General features: G+C 37.8%; 1 protein-coding gene across 1 annotated transcript; it reads right to left on the reverse strand.

The window, feature by feature from the left end:
• Positions 1 to 7,693: 7,693 nt before the first annotated feature.
• On the reverse strand, positions 7,694 to 10,630 carry nmur1a (neuromedin U receptor 1a; the record flags this gene model as incomplete). Its single annotated transcript, XM_084417124.1, has 2 exons — positions 7,694 to 8,073; positions 9,733 to 10,630. The coding sequence occupies 2 exons, from the start codon at positions 10,628 to 10,630 to the stop codon at positions 7,694 to 7,696; spliced, it is 1,278 nt and encodes a 425-aa protein (XP_084273250.1).
• Positions 10,631 to 19,008: the final 8,378 nt, after the last annotated feature.

Consider the following 19,008-nt stretch of genomic DNA (forward strand, 5'->3'; position numbering starts at 1 on the left):
ATCATCAAAAAATATCTTAATTTGTGTTCCGAAGATGAATGAAAGTCTTACGGGGTTGGAACAACATTAGAGTGAGTAATTACTGACAGAATTTTCATTTTTGGGTGAACTAACCCTTTAATCTTCATATTATATTATTATCATCTTACAAAATATTACAGCAATTATTAATATTAATAAACAATATTAATATTAATACAGCAATTAAAATATGTTGACATGCAATGCTGTCTGTTTCTTATGGCTCAAAGACACATAAGTCCATTCCTGAATGCCGTCTTAATGACAAATAAGAACAACCTCTCTTGGTAGCTAGAGATCGCTTTGTGGAAAGGATTCCTAAATGGCCTCTGACTTGGCTAGGATTACTGTTTTATTATGTGGTTTTGCGTGTCAAGAAAGCTACTGTACGTTTTTCAGGCAACCCATTTGGAAAATTGGAAATGCATCCTTTCCTTAGCATTCTCTAAAAATTGGGATGTCAGTTCTCTATTTCAGCCTCATGCTGATGAGATGTAAGTGTGTGATGAGAGACGGGTGTGCTTTTCCCTGCCTATTGCTCATTAGTCTTTTGTTTTGCCGCTGTGTGTGTGGTTGAAAATCAGTCAGTGTGATTGTCGGACTGACAGTGATGGACTAGCAGAGAAAGCCCACGGGTGTGAAAATAACAAACACAGATACAAACAGATCATACTACAACATAAACACACTAAAAAAGGCCAGCATTTCTGCCAGTGGATGTTTAAGGACGCCTTGTGTTTTTTTTTTAAAGATGTTTTCTCATTGAAGGATTCTTAATTCTTTTACATATTGGCAAATTTTTAATAGTTCAATTCATAGTTATTATTGACAATGAGTTACGAATATTGAAAATTGTATGTGATAACAAGTAGTTATTTATTTATTGTATACTAATATACATATTATTGACAGTAATGTTAAATATGTATAATTATTAATTATCAATTTAAAAATTGACAATACATTAATTATTAATTATGAAAGCCATGTAGTCAGTAAAAATCACTTGATGTAAAATACAAAAATGGACAAAGCAAAACATAACAAAAGAAAACAGAAAAAAACAGTATAGAACAAAACAAAGCAAAACATAACAAACGAAAATTGAAACAAAACAAAGCAAAACATAACATATCAGAAAAAACAAAACAAAGAAAAACATAAAAAGCAAAACAACAAAAGAAAACAGAAAAAACAGCAAAGCAAAACAGAGCAAACAAATACAGAACAAAACAAACCAAAACATAAAAGAACAAAACAAAACACAAAAAAACAAAACAACAGTACAATAAAAGCTAAACATAGAACAGACAAAAACTAAACAAAACAGAGCAAAACATAACATAACATAACATAAAACAAAAGAAAACAGAACAAAAAAAGAAAACAGAACAGACCGAACAAAAAACATTGTTAGCTGTTGACAAATAAAGGTAAAACCGCTGAAGACACACTGCATCTACAACCGCATACTGTAGAGGCACTACATTTGGTTTGAAACTTACTTCGCGACTGTTAGAAATGATGTATGTGATAACAAGTAGCTATTTATTTATTTATTGTATACTAATATACATATTATTGACAGTAATGTTAAGTATAATGTATAATTATTGATTATCAATTTAAAAATTGACAATACATTATAATTATTAATTATGAAAGCCATGTAGTCAGTAAAAATCACTTGATGTAAAGTACAAAAAGGGACGAAGCAAAACAACAAAAAGCAAAACAACAGAACAGAACAAAAGAAAACAGAAAAAGCAAAACAGAGCAAACAAATACAGAACAAAACAAACCAAAACAGAAAAAAGCAAAACATAGAACAGACAAAAACTAAACGAAACAGAACAAAGGAAAGCATAACATAACATAACATAACATAACATAACATAACATAACATAACATAACATAACATAACATAACAACATAACATAACATAACAAAACAAAAGAACAACAAAATGAGAAAACAGAAAAATAAAACAGAACAGAACAAAAGAAAACATAAAAAACAGTACAGAACAAAGTAAAGCAAAACATAACACATCAGAAAACAGAACAAAAGAAAAGAAAACAGAAAAAAACAAAGCAGAACAAAACAAAACATAAAAGAACAAAACAAAAGAAAACACAAAAAAAAACATAGAACAGACAAAAACTAAACGAAACAGAACAAAGCAAAGCAAACATAACATAACATAACAAAAGAAAACAGAAAAAAACTAAGAAAAGCAAACATAACATAACAAAAGAAAACAGAAAAAAATGAGAAAACAGAAAAATAAAACAGAACAGACCGAACAAAAAACATTGTTAGCTGTTGACAAATAAAGGTAAAACCGCTGAAGACACACTGCATCTACAACCGCATACTGTAGAGGCACTACATTTGGTTTGAAACTTACTTCGCGACTGTTAGAAATGATGTTGCATATAGTATATCACTGTACAGTGTCCATCGGATGCACACTTCACAATCTTGCAGAAGTAAGTAGGTCACCCAGGAACTTTTCGCCTTCTGTTTAATGAATACTGTGAATTCAGAACATACTACATACTGTATAGTGTACTGTATACTTCGCCTATTATACAGTATAAAATTAGGCATATTCGGATGTAGTGAAGGACTCGAGTATGATACAGTTGGTAAGAGAGGAAACTGACAGACAACAAATCGCGGTTACCATAGTTACCCATTAGTGTGTGGAAAACAAAAATACCTTTCCTATAGATTTGGCTTATTTTTTTAAGAAAACATGCTGAGATGTTGTTGCGTTGTATTTGCCCCACAATAAATCATGAGTCACCGACTGCATCTATGACTGGAAACAATATACTTTTAATAATAAATTTCCTCAGAGGCTTTGATATTACTACAGATCAGACCCCATGTGCCTCATTATGATTGAGGAGACTCTGAGTTATGAATAAACCTTCTGAAGCACAGTTATTATTCAGGTGGGAGGACAGGATATTGCTTTGTGGCTTTTAGCATCTCCTCAATAAAATTCTCTGGGATGAAATGACCCATGTAATTGGCTTCACAGACTTCATTTACTTCCCCTGGAGTGACCTGTGCCATTATCCATCTCCCATTTATCCTGATTTTACCAAGGATTTTCCTATAGAAGGAAGCTGGACGCATTCATTCTACCGTGGATGTGTTTGTCTTACTGTATATCAGCAAACTGTATGAAGACATTCTGCTGTGGTTTGAAGACCAATACTTTTTATTTTCAAAGCTTGTCACAAGAAGAGATTCGCTGTATACAATTCATTTTATATTCTTTTATTTTAGAGATATCACACAACATAAAATACAAAACATTTCATCATAAAATATGTTCTAATGAACCTTCATGTGCACAATAATGTGCACTGATGAATCATCAACAATAAGACCAGGAATGTGATTTAAGAATTTAAATACGGCCACTTTTGATAGCTTAAAAAATGATGATAAAACAGTGGCAAATGCTTTAATTATCAATTGCATGACAAAAACTGAATGTTACATTTCGTCAAGGTTTTGCCTTGAATCTCTTTATTTAGTAGATGAATGTATTACATGTAAATGTATAAATGTGAATTTCACAATTAGCATACACAGTACAAATTAAATGACCTATGGTTTGAATGGGTATTTTCCATAATTGCGTGTGCATGGTTCAGGGCTGCAGAATGTGCACTTCACCTTATGAATTAGCTTTCTGTCTTATTCCTCTTACTTTAGCCTGTAAAAGAATGTTAATTGTTCTCAGTGTCTGTCAAATGTCATATTTTAGGTCATGCAACTGCACAGCGAACATGCCGAATGAATTATGTATGCGGCTTGTGCAATAAAGGCAGAAATATAAAGCTAGCCTAATATTCATCTGCGAAATCACAAACATTGCGCCACTTTAGACTTTTTCACTAACACTATCAGCAAGCTCACTGAATTTTTTTTACAATTTTTTTGGTCAGATATTTTGTATATCTGAATTTCAACAACAGCTAGTTAGTTAGTTTCTGCAGGTTACATAATACACCAGTAGGTGGCGGCAAGTGACTGTCTTTTGAGTGAGTTATTCGTTCATTCAACCAATTTGCTCAAAAACGCTGATTCGTACTGGAACAAAACAATTGACCTGTGTTGAGGGTAATGCATTACAAGTAACGTGAGTTATGTAATAAGATTACTTTTCTCAAGTAACGAGTAAAGTTACGCATTACTTTTAATTTTTTCAAATAAAGCCGGGTGCACACTGTCCGATTTTGGCCGCGATTTGGCCGTCTGAGACAAATTTTGCTAATCCTCAAAGAATCCTCTAATCATAAGCTAAAATCTGAAGTCTTTCATCGTTAGTTTGACATGTTCACCGACAGCCGATTAATGACCGTTGCAATCAAATTTGACCTTAGACGAAATTCTGGCTGTGTTAGAAGATTTGACTCTCAGTCCTGCAGTGTGACTTCTCCAACGACGACCGTCAAATTGTCTTTGTTTTTCAAGACAAGCCGTGACCTAAATTAACGTTAGAGATTTCTTTGTGGCCACCATTTCAATCCCGCGTGTGTAACGGAGGCCAGCTAGTTGCTGTGCGAGTAAACCTCACTCCTCTGATCTCAATTGGCGCTCTAGCGACAGACGCTAGAGGCTGCAGCCTTTAGCCTCCTTGCTAGAGTGCCCGACTCTCATGCCGGAGACCACTTTTGGAAACGCCACTTTTATGTTTGACCGTATTTTCGTTTTCGGTCAAATTGCCTTGTGAATGGGAGTGCTTGGGGCACGCCTATGATGGCATAAAAAATCACTATTTTTAAAACACTAAGAAGGCTCGACACAACATGAAACTGTGCTGGAAGTCTCACCAGGGGCTCTACACATGAACTCCAGCATTGAGAACATTGTTTGTGTACACAGAGTTTACTAAAGAGAAAGATTTTGAACGACTCACTGTCTCTGTGCATTTTGACAGTCAAAAATAGTCGATCTCCGAATGCGAATGAACCGACTCTGAATTTTAGTATTGCTTCTTATATGAGGATCCTTTTTCAAATACAAGGTCAATATTGATTTTCACTAATGACAAAACAACAAATTATCCGTGAATTTATATGGAACTAAGCTTTAGGAGCTTTTCCATCTTTACTCTCCTTCATGTTACGTTGCATTCGGAGATCGATTATTTTTGACTGTCAAAATGCCGGCCGACACAGCTACTGTGAGTTGTTCAAAATCTTTCTCTTTAGTAAACTCTGTGTACACAAACACTGTTCTCAATGCTGGAGTTCATGTGTAGAGCCCCTGGTGATACTTCCAGGAAAGTTTCACGTTGTGTCGAGCCTTCTTAGTGTTTTAAAAATAGCGATTTTGATGCCATTATAGTCGTGCCCCAAGCACTCCCATTCACAAGGCAATTTGACCGAAAACGAAAATACGGTCAAACTTAAAAGTGGCGTTTCCTTTCTAATTATGCTTTTAAACTAAAGTTTGCCTCGGGCAGATTCACAAAAAGACCCTAGGTTGCACTTTGGCGATAGTTATCCTTTAAGCTACGCAAGTTACTTTGTTTTCCCGTTTAATGACTGACAGCTCTCCTGTCCCCATGTTGAGAGATATTTTGTTGGGTACTGTTGTTCTAGACAGTGTAAGGATGCATTTACTCATCTCTTTTGCGCAGGTTCAGTATTCCTCAGAATGAATAAAAACACTGAAACACAACAAACCTGCAATTATTAAATATGTTAAATATGATAAACATACTTAATGCATTTAATCTCACTTTTTTAACCAATGTCTTTGCTGCTGAACTTTGATGATTCATTTCACCCATACTAATAAGAAAAAATGACTTAAGATAAACATCACATTTGTGTTTCTTTTTTTATTTACTTTTTATTACTTTCTTCTCCTGTGTCATTTCACTTTTGGTGCGAAAAGGGCTTTTACATAGAAACATAACTTTTTTTTTTTATTATTTTTCAAACAAGCAAGTCCAGCCCAGGTGAGAAAAAGTAATGCAAAAGTAACATAACCCATTACTTGCCATAAAAAGTAACTAAGTAACACAACTGGTTGCTTTTTTAGGGAGTCGTGCAAAATTGTAATGCACTACTTTTAACTTTCCCCAACTCTGCAAGTATTTATGTGTGATTCATTGAATCTTTGTTCAAAAACACGTATTCATTCTGTAACCAACACAGCGACTGTAGCCGTTTCCATCCAGCAACATGGTTTCCATCCCAAGTATTCAAGAGAACAAAATGGTCACTTCCTGGGAAATTGGTGCAAAATATCTGTAGAAAGGGAAGTTGCTGCAATCGGGGAAGCCATTGTGGCTCGTTTTTGTACATCATAAATGACTTGCACCTTTGAGTAAGCAGACGAAACTCAATATTCTGGTGTTTGGGAATGCACTCGTGTGAGACAGTTGAATTTTAGTTAGTTAGATATTGGCAGACAGTAGGCGCGTTTCCATTACACTTTTGCGATTTTTTCTAAATGTCGACAAAAAACGATTGCGAAATGACGGCGTTTCCATTAACCGATGTTATGCGACTAAAATTTTTTTTTTCCTCTCACGATAAGTCATTCCAAAAACCATGGCAACGGACATTGGTAGGTTTATGTACTATATCCCAGCCACTGCACTGGCCATTATTATTAATCAAAGGAGATGTATGTGTGTTTTCCAAGCATTAATGGTAAGAAACGACCCTTAAGGCCCTTGCACGAAATTCGCGTCGAAAATTTTCGCACATTAAAAAATAAATACGACCTCACATTATGTCAATCACACTTGCACACTGCCTCCAAAACTTTCGCCCGTCAAAAAAAAATTTGGATCGGGTTTGATTTTCTGCGTTTTTCGCATCCGTAACAAGCATTTTAATGGTGTTTTGACCATTTAGAGCCACAGAATGACGGATATGAAAAAACGCATGCGAAAATTTCGGATTCAGTGTGCAAGGACCTTTATACTTATGAGCGGCACATATGAGGAGTTTCTGGGTGTTTCTCCCTCATATCTGCTTCGAGGTCTTGATTGTGGCATTTATTTTAGGTTTAGAATCCATTATTCCTGTAATTATTTTGTCCTTTATGAATTTAATAAAGAACTCTCGTATTCTGTCCGTCATCTACGTCAGGTGACGCGTAAATGCGTAAAAACTGTTTCCATTGCAGTTTTGCGAAATATTTCTTTTTCGAATTGCCTGAAAAACCTCCTCATGCGAGCGTGTAAACTTTTTTGCGATAAATGGGAGGTTTTGCGTTTCCATTAAGCGTATTTTCAATTCGCAATTTCAATTTGCGCAATTTGAAGGGTAATGGAAACGCGGCTAGTGAAGAGACCTGAATGGCGGTATAATGCGACAATTTTCAGAGGGTAAAAACAAGCCAATCTGCATAATTTGGTATGTACTTAATGGCAAATGTGCTGGTAATCTAGTAAAGAAAAGAGTTCCAGTCTGGCTATGAATACATGGGAGGGAATCACAGAATCTTTGTTTTGTTAGAAAATCACCAAACCATGTATTTTTGCCCAGTGTTGCCTAAACATTTGTATACCTACGTATAATTTATGTTTAAATTGATGATTACTGAACTTTTTGTAAAGTTGCAGCATTCATTTCAACTTCAAGCCATATAGTACAAAATGTACAAGTTGAAGTTTGTTTCTCAGGAAAAGTTGGTCTTATTCTCCTGGCATCCATCCGTATCATAATCTTCTCCTTCAGTAGTATTGGTGCCGTTGCAGGGTGGGACATCACTCACAGTGCTGCGCACGGTAACCCTCGTCATGCTCAGAGAGTATTTCCTTGGGGCGGGATGCCATTTGTGGTGGCACATCACCTCTTTAAACATCTCCCTGAAGCGGGTGGACATAAGGTTGTAGAGAATTGGATTAATGGCTGAGCTCAGATAGAAGAAGACCCCGGAGATGACATGGACATACTCATAGACCTGGAAAATCTTCATGTGCGGGTCCATGAAACTCCACATGAGACGATCGGTGTGGAATGGAGCCCAACAGATGCCAAACATGACCACGAGTACAACTGAGGAGAAAATACTGTGTTACAGATAAAATCATTTTTTCTACATTTATTGTTATTGTAAAAACTTGACAACTGACTTTGTATGGGCTTTTTCAGAATAGCAAAAAAAAAAAAAAATCCTATAATTATGTGTATACATTAAGAGCAAAACAAGTTAAATATTATTGAGCATTTCAGCCTGTATGTTTTGACTTGTACTTATGTGTTCCTGATTACATGGATAAATAAGGGGAAAACAACTATGAATTGTCACTCACTTTGAAGAGTGATGACATCCAATTTAATGTTAATAACAGACAAAAAAAGATATGATTAAGAGTGCTTGAAGGAAGCACACACCCAAATCAAATTGTATCTCAAATGCAATGTTACTCTACTGCTTGCCTACATTTCCAGCAGTTTTAATTTTTCCTGCTTTATATGACTTAAATTTAAGTAATCTTATGGCTGCGGAAGACTTTTAATTCATTTAATATTTTAATATAGTGGACAAGATGTTCTGAACATTATGTTTATTTTCCTTTGAATTTAACACCCAGTATTATGGGATCATGTTTCTGCCACGGAATAATAAAAGTCTCACAATTCTGACCCCCCACAAATATATTTTAAAATAATTTTGCAATGAACAAATTGTGATTCCACTTGTCTGTCTGTTATGTTTTTCTTAATAACTACATATTTTTCAGAGGTAGAAGTGGGATTAGCTGCTTAAAATATCATATTAATGCTATATCGTTACTAACATTGTCATTTTCCTACACATTTCTGTCCATTAGTTCTATGTATCCTTTTTATATTCTCTATAAAATGGTTATGTTTAGGTTTGGGGTAGGGTTTAGGAATCTAAAATTCATCTATAAAAGGGCAATTATACAACATAATAATAATGTTTACGTTTAAATGTCGCCAAAACTAGGGTGACCATACGTCCTGTTTAACCAGGACATATCTGGCCAGGATTTCGAGATTGCCCAAAATGCCCGGGATTCGTCTTTTGCTTTCTACAGTCAACATTCATTATGTTTACATTATTACGTTATTTGACACTGACACGTACGTGCCAGCTTTGCAGGTCATGCATTCTGATTCACACGGATCCCGATCGAGACGAAAACACAGGAATTTTCTTAGCAATGCTTACATGCACATCAACCGATCACTTGTTTAGCGTTCATGTAAACACTACATTCAGATTAACCAATCGGAATTAATTCAGTACTACTGAATCAAAAGGTGTACATGTAAACAAAATGAATGGCGACGAGAAAGCAAAAGCCGAATCGCGGATATTTTGGGCGATCTTGAAATCCCGGCAGGACATGACCTGGAATATGGTCACCCTACCAAAACGTCCATTTTGTACATTTCAGCATCTACCCAAATGTACAAGAAGTAAATGTCATACCCTTAAATGTCATGTATTAATGCCTCTGATTAACAATGACTATTATTTAAATGGTTATATGTCAACAATGATTTGGGGGTGATTTTATGCTGCAGTCTATTCAGTGCATAAAACCCAAGATGTGTTTCAAAACGACTCAAAGTAACGGAGCACATCACATATGTTAAGAATATGTTCGAAGTGTAATATGATTCAAAACAGCCATGGCTACATCCAAAAGAATGCAATTATTGGCCGGCTGGCCTACTCACACAGCATTTTAGTGACCTGCTGGCGACGTCTTTTCTGCTGCTGACTGCGCGCATTAGAGGAGCTGTCTTGTCCCAGACTGGCTTTTGCCTCCAGGACCTGCAACATCTTCTCTCGCTTCAGCCGCATGCCGATGAGCAAATACAGCACACTGATGGTCAACATGGGCAGGAGGAAAAACAGCACAGTGGTGATTTGGATGATCAGGTTGTACATCCAGCGTGGCTTGACCAGCATGCAGGTGGCGGATGTGAGCATGGCTCCTGCCCCTTTCCCTTTGGGAAGAGGGAGGGTAAAGATGCCATGGAGGCTGGTGTTGGGAATGGCGCACAACACAGACACGCTCCACACGGTCAAGATCACGCGCTTGGAGTGAGTGCGCGTCACTACGTATTTGGCCCTGAGCGGATGGACCACGGCTATGTAGCGCTCCACGCTCAGCGCCGTCACATTGAGGATGGAGGCGAAACACACAGTCTCAAAGAGGAAGGTTTTGAAGTAGCAGCCGCCCTTGCCCAAAAGGAACGGATAGTTACTCCACATTTCATAGAGCTCCAAAGGCATTCCCAGGAGGAGCACCAGCAAGTCCGACACCGCCAGACTGAACAGGTAGAAGTTGGTGGGTGTCCTCATGACCTTGTTGCGAGCGATAACAATGCACGTGAGAATGTTTCCCACCGCTCCCACCAAGAAGATGAGCAGGTAGGTGATGCAAACCGGCAGGAACATCGGGGAACGTCTAGGTCCCAGATATTTCTCCAGATACTCGTCTTGGTTGAGGCAAAAGTCTTCCATCTCCACGTCAGTGAAGTTCAACACAACACTGGTGTTGCACAGCAGATCTTGGACGCATCTTGAAGCAGAGGAATCCGTCGAAGAACAGTTGGGTTGGGCAATCATTCTGAACCTAGTGAATGAAAGGGGTTGGAGACGTCAAATGATGAACACATTTCTTGGCAAGTGGACAGATTGAGGATATTTTGATGGGGGACAGATTGAGAGTTTTTTAGGCAGTTGAGAGTGAGGCAGAAGGAAACAGGGAAAGATAATATGGGACAGTGGGAGATTTTATATTAAAACGTACGTTTTTTTATTTTTTTATTCTAATAATGGGAAGTGGATTCATACAGTACACTAAGCACATGAGGAAAGCTGTAGGCGGTAATGGTCAATGTTATTATAGCAGAATTGACGCCCCGAGGTAAATTTGATTGTGTCTTCCAGAAGCAATGCAAAACTCATGCAAGCAGGCAAATTAGACCATTTTTTAAAGGCTGCAATTTGCCCATAATTAATTAAATTCACTTGGAAAGAAAAGAGGAGCTATATGTAACATAATATGGTATAGAATACGGTCTTGTAATGAAGTGTGGCTGTAATGAGCGCACGGCGATTAGAGAAAATAAAATAAACACTTCATTCTTTAATAATAAATCCAAAGTAACACTTAGGAGTATCTTATATAAATATATTTTATATAAAATATAAAACAACCATGTAAACTGAAACGACATGGAACAATGAACAGAGGAAACTAATTTTTAAGGACCGTTTAAACGATACCGTTTTCAACTAAAAGCGTTTTATGCATTTTGACTGTTCATTTACAAGACAACGGCTTGAAAACGTGTTTCAAAGTGCAACGTTTTTAAAATGATACCGTTATCGTCAGTGTAAACTACAAAAAAGCAAATTTGTGAAAATGGTGACCTCATGCGCATATGTACAGTATTCCATGTTCAGTTCTACTGGCCTGGCATGAATAATGCAGCGTTTTAGTCGTTTTCGTGGATCCGTGTGAACGGGGATCGTTTTGACAACATTACGCGAAAAACTGTTCTGTTTCTAGTACATCGTTGTCGTGTAAATGCGCCCTTAGGGTATGAGTACAAAAAGGTAACAAGGAGACTAATGATCAACAGGTGAACATAGTCCAATCATAAACCAACTAATTAGCAAACACAACTCAGGAAAGGCAGCGCAGGGAACAGAATAAAAACTAAACAGGACGAGACCGTTACAGGTCTAGTATGTTGTGGCATTTCAATTCAATACATTTTAATTTGCGACATTCGTCCAAATTCGTAATACACTGAAAAGTGTTTGTCAAAGCTAACGGTAGGTCTATTTCTAGTGGTTTTCAAAGATACGTCATATATAACCCATTTATAGAAACTTTGTAGCAGTGGAATTGGAAGTAATGGGGCAAAACTGAATCAAGGGGAAAAAAAAAAAGAAGGGAAAAAAGGAAGCAAAGGAAGCTATATCCCAATGTGACCTCTAATACGGCAGTAAAGCCCCCAATGGATGTAGGTGGAAGTGAATGGGAAAGAGTGAAGCGCTGCAAGTGCTCGGAAATCGCTTAAATTTGAGAAGGACTGCTGATTCCCCAGCAGGATCTGATCTCATGGTTGAGCAGCCATGCCATTAGTAGAAGAGGCAGGGATGGTCTTTGGCGAGTTGGAGGAATGAGACACCTTTTGTTTCAGCTTGCAGGATAATATTAGTATATTCCTTTCCAAGCCAATGTGATGGTTATACGAAGATGAAAGCATAATATTTCACAGAAAGTTGATGATGTAATGTTTCCACACACTTAACCATAAATGTATTATAGTTTAAACTTAGATCAAATGCAATTAGTTGAACTTAATAGTGCTTTAAGTAGGACATGAGTACATCTTTAGATGTAATTTCTATTGTCTTTGAAATATGGTTAACGTGTACTGCCAAATGTACTGGCAAACATTTATAGTAAACTAAAATATACTTTCTATTGAAACTTGTATGTCATGTATTTATATATGTAATTACACATTTATAATGATAAAGTACACTTAAAATATATATTAACCAACACTCTACAGTTAAAATTATAATCAAGTCCTTTACATGTGCTTTAGTATGTTAGTCAACATATCAAAATAAATGTACTTCCTATAAATCGTATAAAAGTTCAACATTTGAAATACGCCACAAATGCACATTCAATTTAATTATTTTGTACTACATGTATGCGTTACGCAGCAGACTCACACAATCATGAATTCAATCCTTGCAACAGGCTGACGTATATGCAAGTAAATACAATCAAATGACATTTATTAATGTTCTGTCGTTTGTTTTCCCCAATAACTGGTAACACCAAAAGCTTAATTAGCCAAGTGCTTGCATTGAATCAAAAAATACTATAAACTTTGTATTTTTCAGCATAATTATTCTGAGGCATCAACAACTGTGCCAGACATTTTAAAAGACAATATAAATAAAATAAGCTTTTTTACTTTGTGCCACTTAGATCTGATTTCATTGAGTCTGAGACCTAATTTACACATTCCCTGGAACATTCAATTAAGAGGAAACCACTCAAAGCAATTGTCATTCCATTGTGCCTCCAGTATCTGATAAGACACATATAAAGCAATAATAAATAAATAAAAAGTTGTTTTTTTTTGTATATACCAACATTAATAAAAAGCTTACCTTTTGCAATGCACAATCCAGTAAGCTATTACACCAGTTGACGGTTGAATTAAAACTGACGGTTCGGGAGGTTCTCATCAGAAGCCCATTGCTGCTAGTCAACCGCTATTCTAGTTTTAAAGATTATGGGAGTGTTTCCTTGGTTATACAGAGAAACACAGTTATGCTCTCTCTCTCTCTCTATCTCTCTCTCTCTCTGCCCCTATTCTGTGTGTCATCACAAGTCTGGCTTAACCCTATACAAGCACTGAGCATTTTTTTTTTTTTTTTTTTTTCATCTTTCAGGCTGCCCACTTCATGCTGTCCGCATACGTCCATTCATACTCAAACATAGTGATTTTGCACGAGGGACTAAGAATCTTTAATTTATGCTATTGTACAATCAGCAGATCTATGTTTAGTTAAGCTGGATAACTAAACTGAATTTAGCTAGATAATTAGATTGAGGTCCCTCTTTACAATGAAGCATACTTCGGGTTTCCCTGATGATAATGGTTCTTAAAAGATAATGAGCCTGATGCCATTGTCTCCTTCATTCTTGTCTGTCTGTGATGTTATCAATTTCAATGGCATTTTGAAACTCAGAAAAAAACAAATGTGGAAATTTGATCCTTCCTAATTATTCCAATTATCTGATTCAGCCATAAAACAAAAGCTTGTACTTAAAGAGATAGTTCAACTAAAAATAGTTATTTTGTTCTGTGTGACATAAAATAAGATTTTTAGGAATGTCTCAGCTGTTTTTGCCCATATTATGCGGTCAGTGAGGTCCCTTCCTGGCTCATGTTCTAGGCCTGTTCACACCGGGACGAATTTCGCGCGCGATATTCGCCGACGTTTAACGCCTCGTGACTAAACAAAGTGACTAAACTCACGCCAATGTGAGTGTGCACACCGACGCGAAAAACGCCACGCGTAAAAGCGTCATTTTTAAAAAAACGCCTCGGGTTCGTTTTTTTGGTTTGACGCGCCGCGTCAAAAACTATCTGACCAATGAGATTGGCGCTTTTGCTCACGTGTCTGGAGCTTCTGAAGTTACAGTAAAACACAACTTGGGGGCGCACAAAAACACAAAACGGTCTTGCCGAGCACACATACGTAACGGCGAAGAAGATATACGCCAAGCAGCGTCTACACTGCTGAGAAGAAATAAGACGAGGAAGATGCAAGGCAAGATGAAAGTAGAGCTGCTGGTCTCGTCGGTGTCGGAACATAAAGAACTATATGACAAACGCGACAGCGGAGTATTTCTGTTTTACATTAAGCGCCATCTAATGTCAGAGAATGAATTTGCATGTTCACTCGGCTCATCCTCAGCGAAAATCGTTTGGGTGTGAACACAAAAAACGCGTTGAAAAACGCTGGCGAATAACGCGCGCCGATATTCGTCCCGGTGTGTACGGCCCTTAAGGTTGTTGTTTTTTTGTTGTTTATTTCACTGCCCTGCGTCTCATGCTTTTAAAATGCAAAAAAAACATATTATTAACCCTTAAACACATATGGACTTATAACCGTATAATAGTGTAAGTGTGTTTTTTTTCTGCGCAATAATTGAATCTCCGTTGACTCATGTCACGTTTTGGTTTTGTTTTATGTTCTTGTTTCATGTCTGTCATGTGATCCCCTGTTATAGTCATGTGTCACATAGTCCCCATGTGAATGTGTCATGTTGTCATGGGTTGATTGTCTTGATTATGTTCACAGGTGTCCCTTGTCTTGTGTATTTAAGCCCTCATGTTTGCCATGTGTCTTTGTCAAGTAAAGTTTCACGTTCACGTTTTGAGTTTGCCTTTGTTTTATGTTTGATCTTGTTTTTGGATATTAAATAAATACTGCACTTGAGTTCTTCAAACTTGCCATCAGTGGACTTACTTACAACTCATAAGTGCAATTCACCTTTATTCTTCAAGGTTGCAATGTCTTTTACACAATGATGTTGTTTCTCTCATAATCACCACAGGCAGAAAACAAAAGAATTCACACAAATAACTACAGCAAAACTTGAAATGGCTCAGTGATTTACTGCACAGGAAGTACTGAACGCAATCAAATATTAGTGTCACTGTCACTTGATGGTGAATCTGATGTGAGAATATGGTTGAGATGGCGATTATGGGGAAGATGCTGAATGTACTGGGGAAATTAGCTCTGACAAAGATTCTGCTCAAATGTAACCCTTCAAAGTTCAGACAGATGAATGGAGGAGGAGGCTCAGGTGGAGGACGAGAGTCCGGAACTGTGATCCATGGCGGCGGCGCTGGAGGGAGGAGGCATGGTGGAGGGAGTCCCGACACCACCTTGGGGATGAGCGGAGGTGATGGTGACGTTGGTGAAGGGGATGGACGCGGGGATCTGGAGGGCAGAGGTAGAGCTGGAGCGACTGAGGGCAGAGGCAAAGCCTGAGGAAGGGCGGAGCTTGACGGAGCCGTAGGGGTGGAGGGCCCGGAGAGCAGTGGATGGCCCGCAGGTCCATGGCGAAGGTGGTGCAATGTCTGACCCAGGTGGAGCCGACGATGGTCACTCCTGGAATCGAGGGAGGAAGGAGTGTAGTTGCAGGAGTCAGGGCGACGGGTCTAATTGGGACGGATCGCTCTGAGGCCGGACAGGGAGCCACGAGCTCCTCGCGCCCAGCAGTCCTGAGGTGTAGCCACACCACTAAGAGGAGGCTAAGGTGGAACTGAGGGGATGATGGGAGACAGTGATGACTGGGTTGCAGGAATAGGTGAGGACTAGAGAGGAGACTGAAGAGAAACACAGGGACTGAAAGAACATTAAATTCATTGTAACAATTCAGAGAGCAGGTGGGAGAGGGAGGCTGGGAGGGGCCAACGGGTCTGATGAAGACGATTCGGATTCAGGGGGAATCAAATGATGTAGGGAATCCTCGTCTCCAAACACAAAACAAAAGTTCATTAAGTCTAGTAGTTACTCACTCTCAGTAGCGGGAGGGTTGGGGCGCTCACTTCCACCCTCGTATTGCATGAGGACTCCCACGGTGATGGATGGTGCAGTCGGCTCGCACACCTTGTCAGACATGCACAGCTCTGGCTCCGAGGTGATGTTCAGCTCGGTCACTCCAGTTGGCACTGGCTCACACACCGTGGTGAAGGTGGACGCGTTGTCTGCGGTGGGCTCGTACTGCAGCTCCTCACGGTGGGATAGTATCTGGCTGAGCACTGGATTGGAAGTTCATCCATTCATCGTCAGCTGGTCTGATGATCAGCGATGAACCACAGAAGCATCCACTCCACATAGTCGATGAAGCTCCTTTGAGGACCCTCAAATATATAATATTATACACAACTGAAAACAATGATGATTAAACACACACACCAGAACTGAGTGATGAAATTAAATCTGTAACCATGAAAACAAACAAGGCAGGGAGAAATGGTGCAAACGAAAAAAGTCCAAACTGAGGTGTCTTGTAACAGCTTTATAGGTACAGAGTTTTTTTTTTTTTAAAGGGGTGGGTGATTATGATGTCACTTTTCTAACTTTAGTTAGTGTGTAATGTTGCTGTTTGAGCATAAACAACATCTGCAAAGTTACAACGCTCAAAGTTCAAAGCAAAGGGAGATATTTTATTTTAAAGAATTCACTTTTTAAGGACTACGACAAACTAGAGACTACACGACATTCCTCCCGGTTAGTGACATCATTTTAGTGACATCATCACCCTAGAATTTACATAAACCCCACCCCCTGAACAAGATTTATATATTATCAAGACAGAATATGCTAATCAATGACTAGAAGATAACTACACATAAGCTACATGAATTCATCAACTAACCATTCAGAAACGTCCTGTTGCTTCTACATGTTGTCACTTCTTCTTGAGTCTCTCCATCATTGACTCCGTTGACATCATCTGACTCCGGTTTGAACATAAAAGGCTAAATGTTTTTGAAATCCCCTGTGCCGGGAGCAGCAGCTCATTTGCATTTAAAGGAACAGACACAAAACAGTGCGTTTTTGCTCACCCTCAAAAAGTGACAATTTTAACTTGCTATATAAAAATATCTGTGGGGTATTTTGAGCCAAAACTTCACATACACACTCTGGGGACATCAAAGACATATTTTACATCTTGTGAAAAGGGCATTATACCACCCCTTTAAATGTTGAAATAGGTTTTACTTATGTTTTTAACGTGAGATTCTCCAAAAGATTCGAGACCCGAGCACAACGGTCAAACACTGTCTCGTCTAGCACATAAAAAAAGCAACACAGTGTAATACAAAAATGTTCTGTGTGAACAGTCCCTTACTGACACAATTACAGTGTTCTCTGCCCTCTCACTTGGAGATAATGCAAAGGAGTGAGAATCTAAAAGTGCCCCTAATAGCCCCTGTTAATCTTTTAGAGTAGTCAAGCATTTGCAATAATTAAAGGATATTGAAATCTCCTGAACTATAATTGTTTCATGATCAGCACTGCACATTCATCAAATAGTTCACTGCTTTGCCTTGGTGGTTTCAACAAGATTTGAGGCAGAGTTGACCTTGCCCTCCGCCCATGTCTCTGAATCATGTCCATTGAAATGACAGGATGTTGAGGGCTGCCATCCTCCTCTTGTGCCAAAGACATGAAATTCATAGATTATGACAGAAGAAAATACATGGTTTTTACTCAAAAATCTAACTGCAATAGCTGTGAAGGACAACTGTGTAAAAATTTGAACTGCCAGAAACCATTTAATATTTTACAAAGCATCAAGGATTGAGGAATTAATAGTAATAATAGATATTTGTTAGAGAATCCAAAAAAAAAAAAACACGAGAAGTCCACCTAGATTAGCAGAAGTTTAATTCATTGACTTGCATTGTATTCCATTCATTTGCATATGATTGCGGGACAGCTGGAAACACCAAATTTAGGTGTGCTAATATTTCTTTTAAGCAGTATACATTTTATTAGTTCATACATTCCCTGGGAATAAAACCCAAATAGACCCTTAAAAGTGTGACATTTATTTATTTGTTGTGATTGTTCTACTTGGCAGAAGACCTGAAAGCCCATGATTCATCGTGAGCAAAGATTGCAGATTTTCAAGAACTTTCATGTCATGTTGCCTATAATTGTTGTGGTCTTTGAGGTAATTTCTCATGCTCAAAACCTTGTGTGATCAAACCCAAAGTGTTGAAAAGTATTTGTTATCCAAGTATTTAGATAATTAGAAACAGATATGCACGTTGTTATGGAAACCAATGACTTAGGAGGTGCACGTGAAAAATGCAGGGTGTGAAATGACACCTTCATATGCATGAATGACGTTCAAAGCAGCTTCCCTATTGATCCGCAAATTGCATGTCTAATTGACTGTGACCCGTGTTAATTATTATCCCTGGAATTTTTGTTCTTTCTGATCAGAGCGAGCGGAAACGCCTCATGTACTGACCCGAATGTTCACTGTACATAGAAATTCTTTAAAGGTTTAAATTGAATAGACCACTTTTATTATTGTTTTGGGGTTGATAAAACAGCTACATTTGCAGACATGCATATATATTCCTGCGAACACATGGTTATGTAAAAACTGATTAGATCCAGGAGAAATTATCACCTGTCGGTCTCCATCTTGCAGCAAAATAATTTGTTAGATTGTTTTTTTTTTGTAATATTAGCAATGAATTGTAGATTTATTTTTTTATTTTATTTTTTATTTGTACCAACACTGACTTATCTCATTCATTGTCATTTAAGTTGAACTTTGATTTCTAAAGGCATTCACTAAGAAGATTTTTTTTTACCATTGTAATTACTCAATTAAAAAGACGAGTAACCGCAAA

Source organism: Rutilus rutilus, assembly GCF_951802725.1.
Source record: "Rutilus rutilus genome assembly, chromosome: 8".
In the NCBI taxonomy this organism is placed as follows: Eukaryota; Metazoa; Chordata; class Actinopteri; order Cypriniformes; family Leuciscidae; genus Rutilus; species Rutilus rutilus.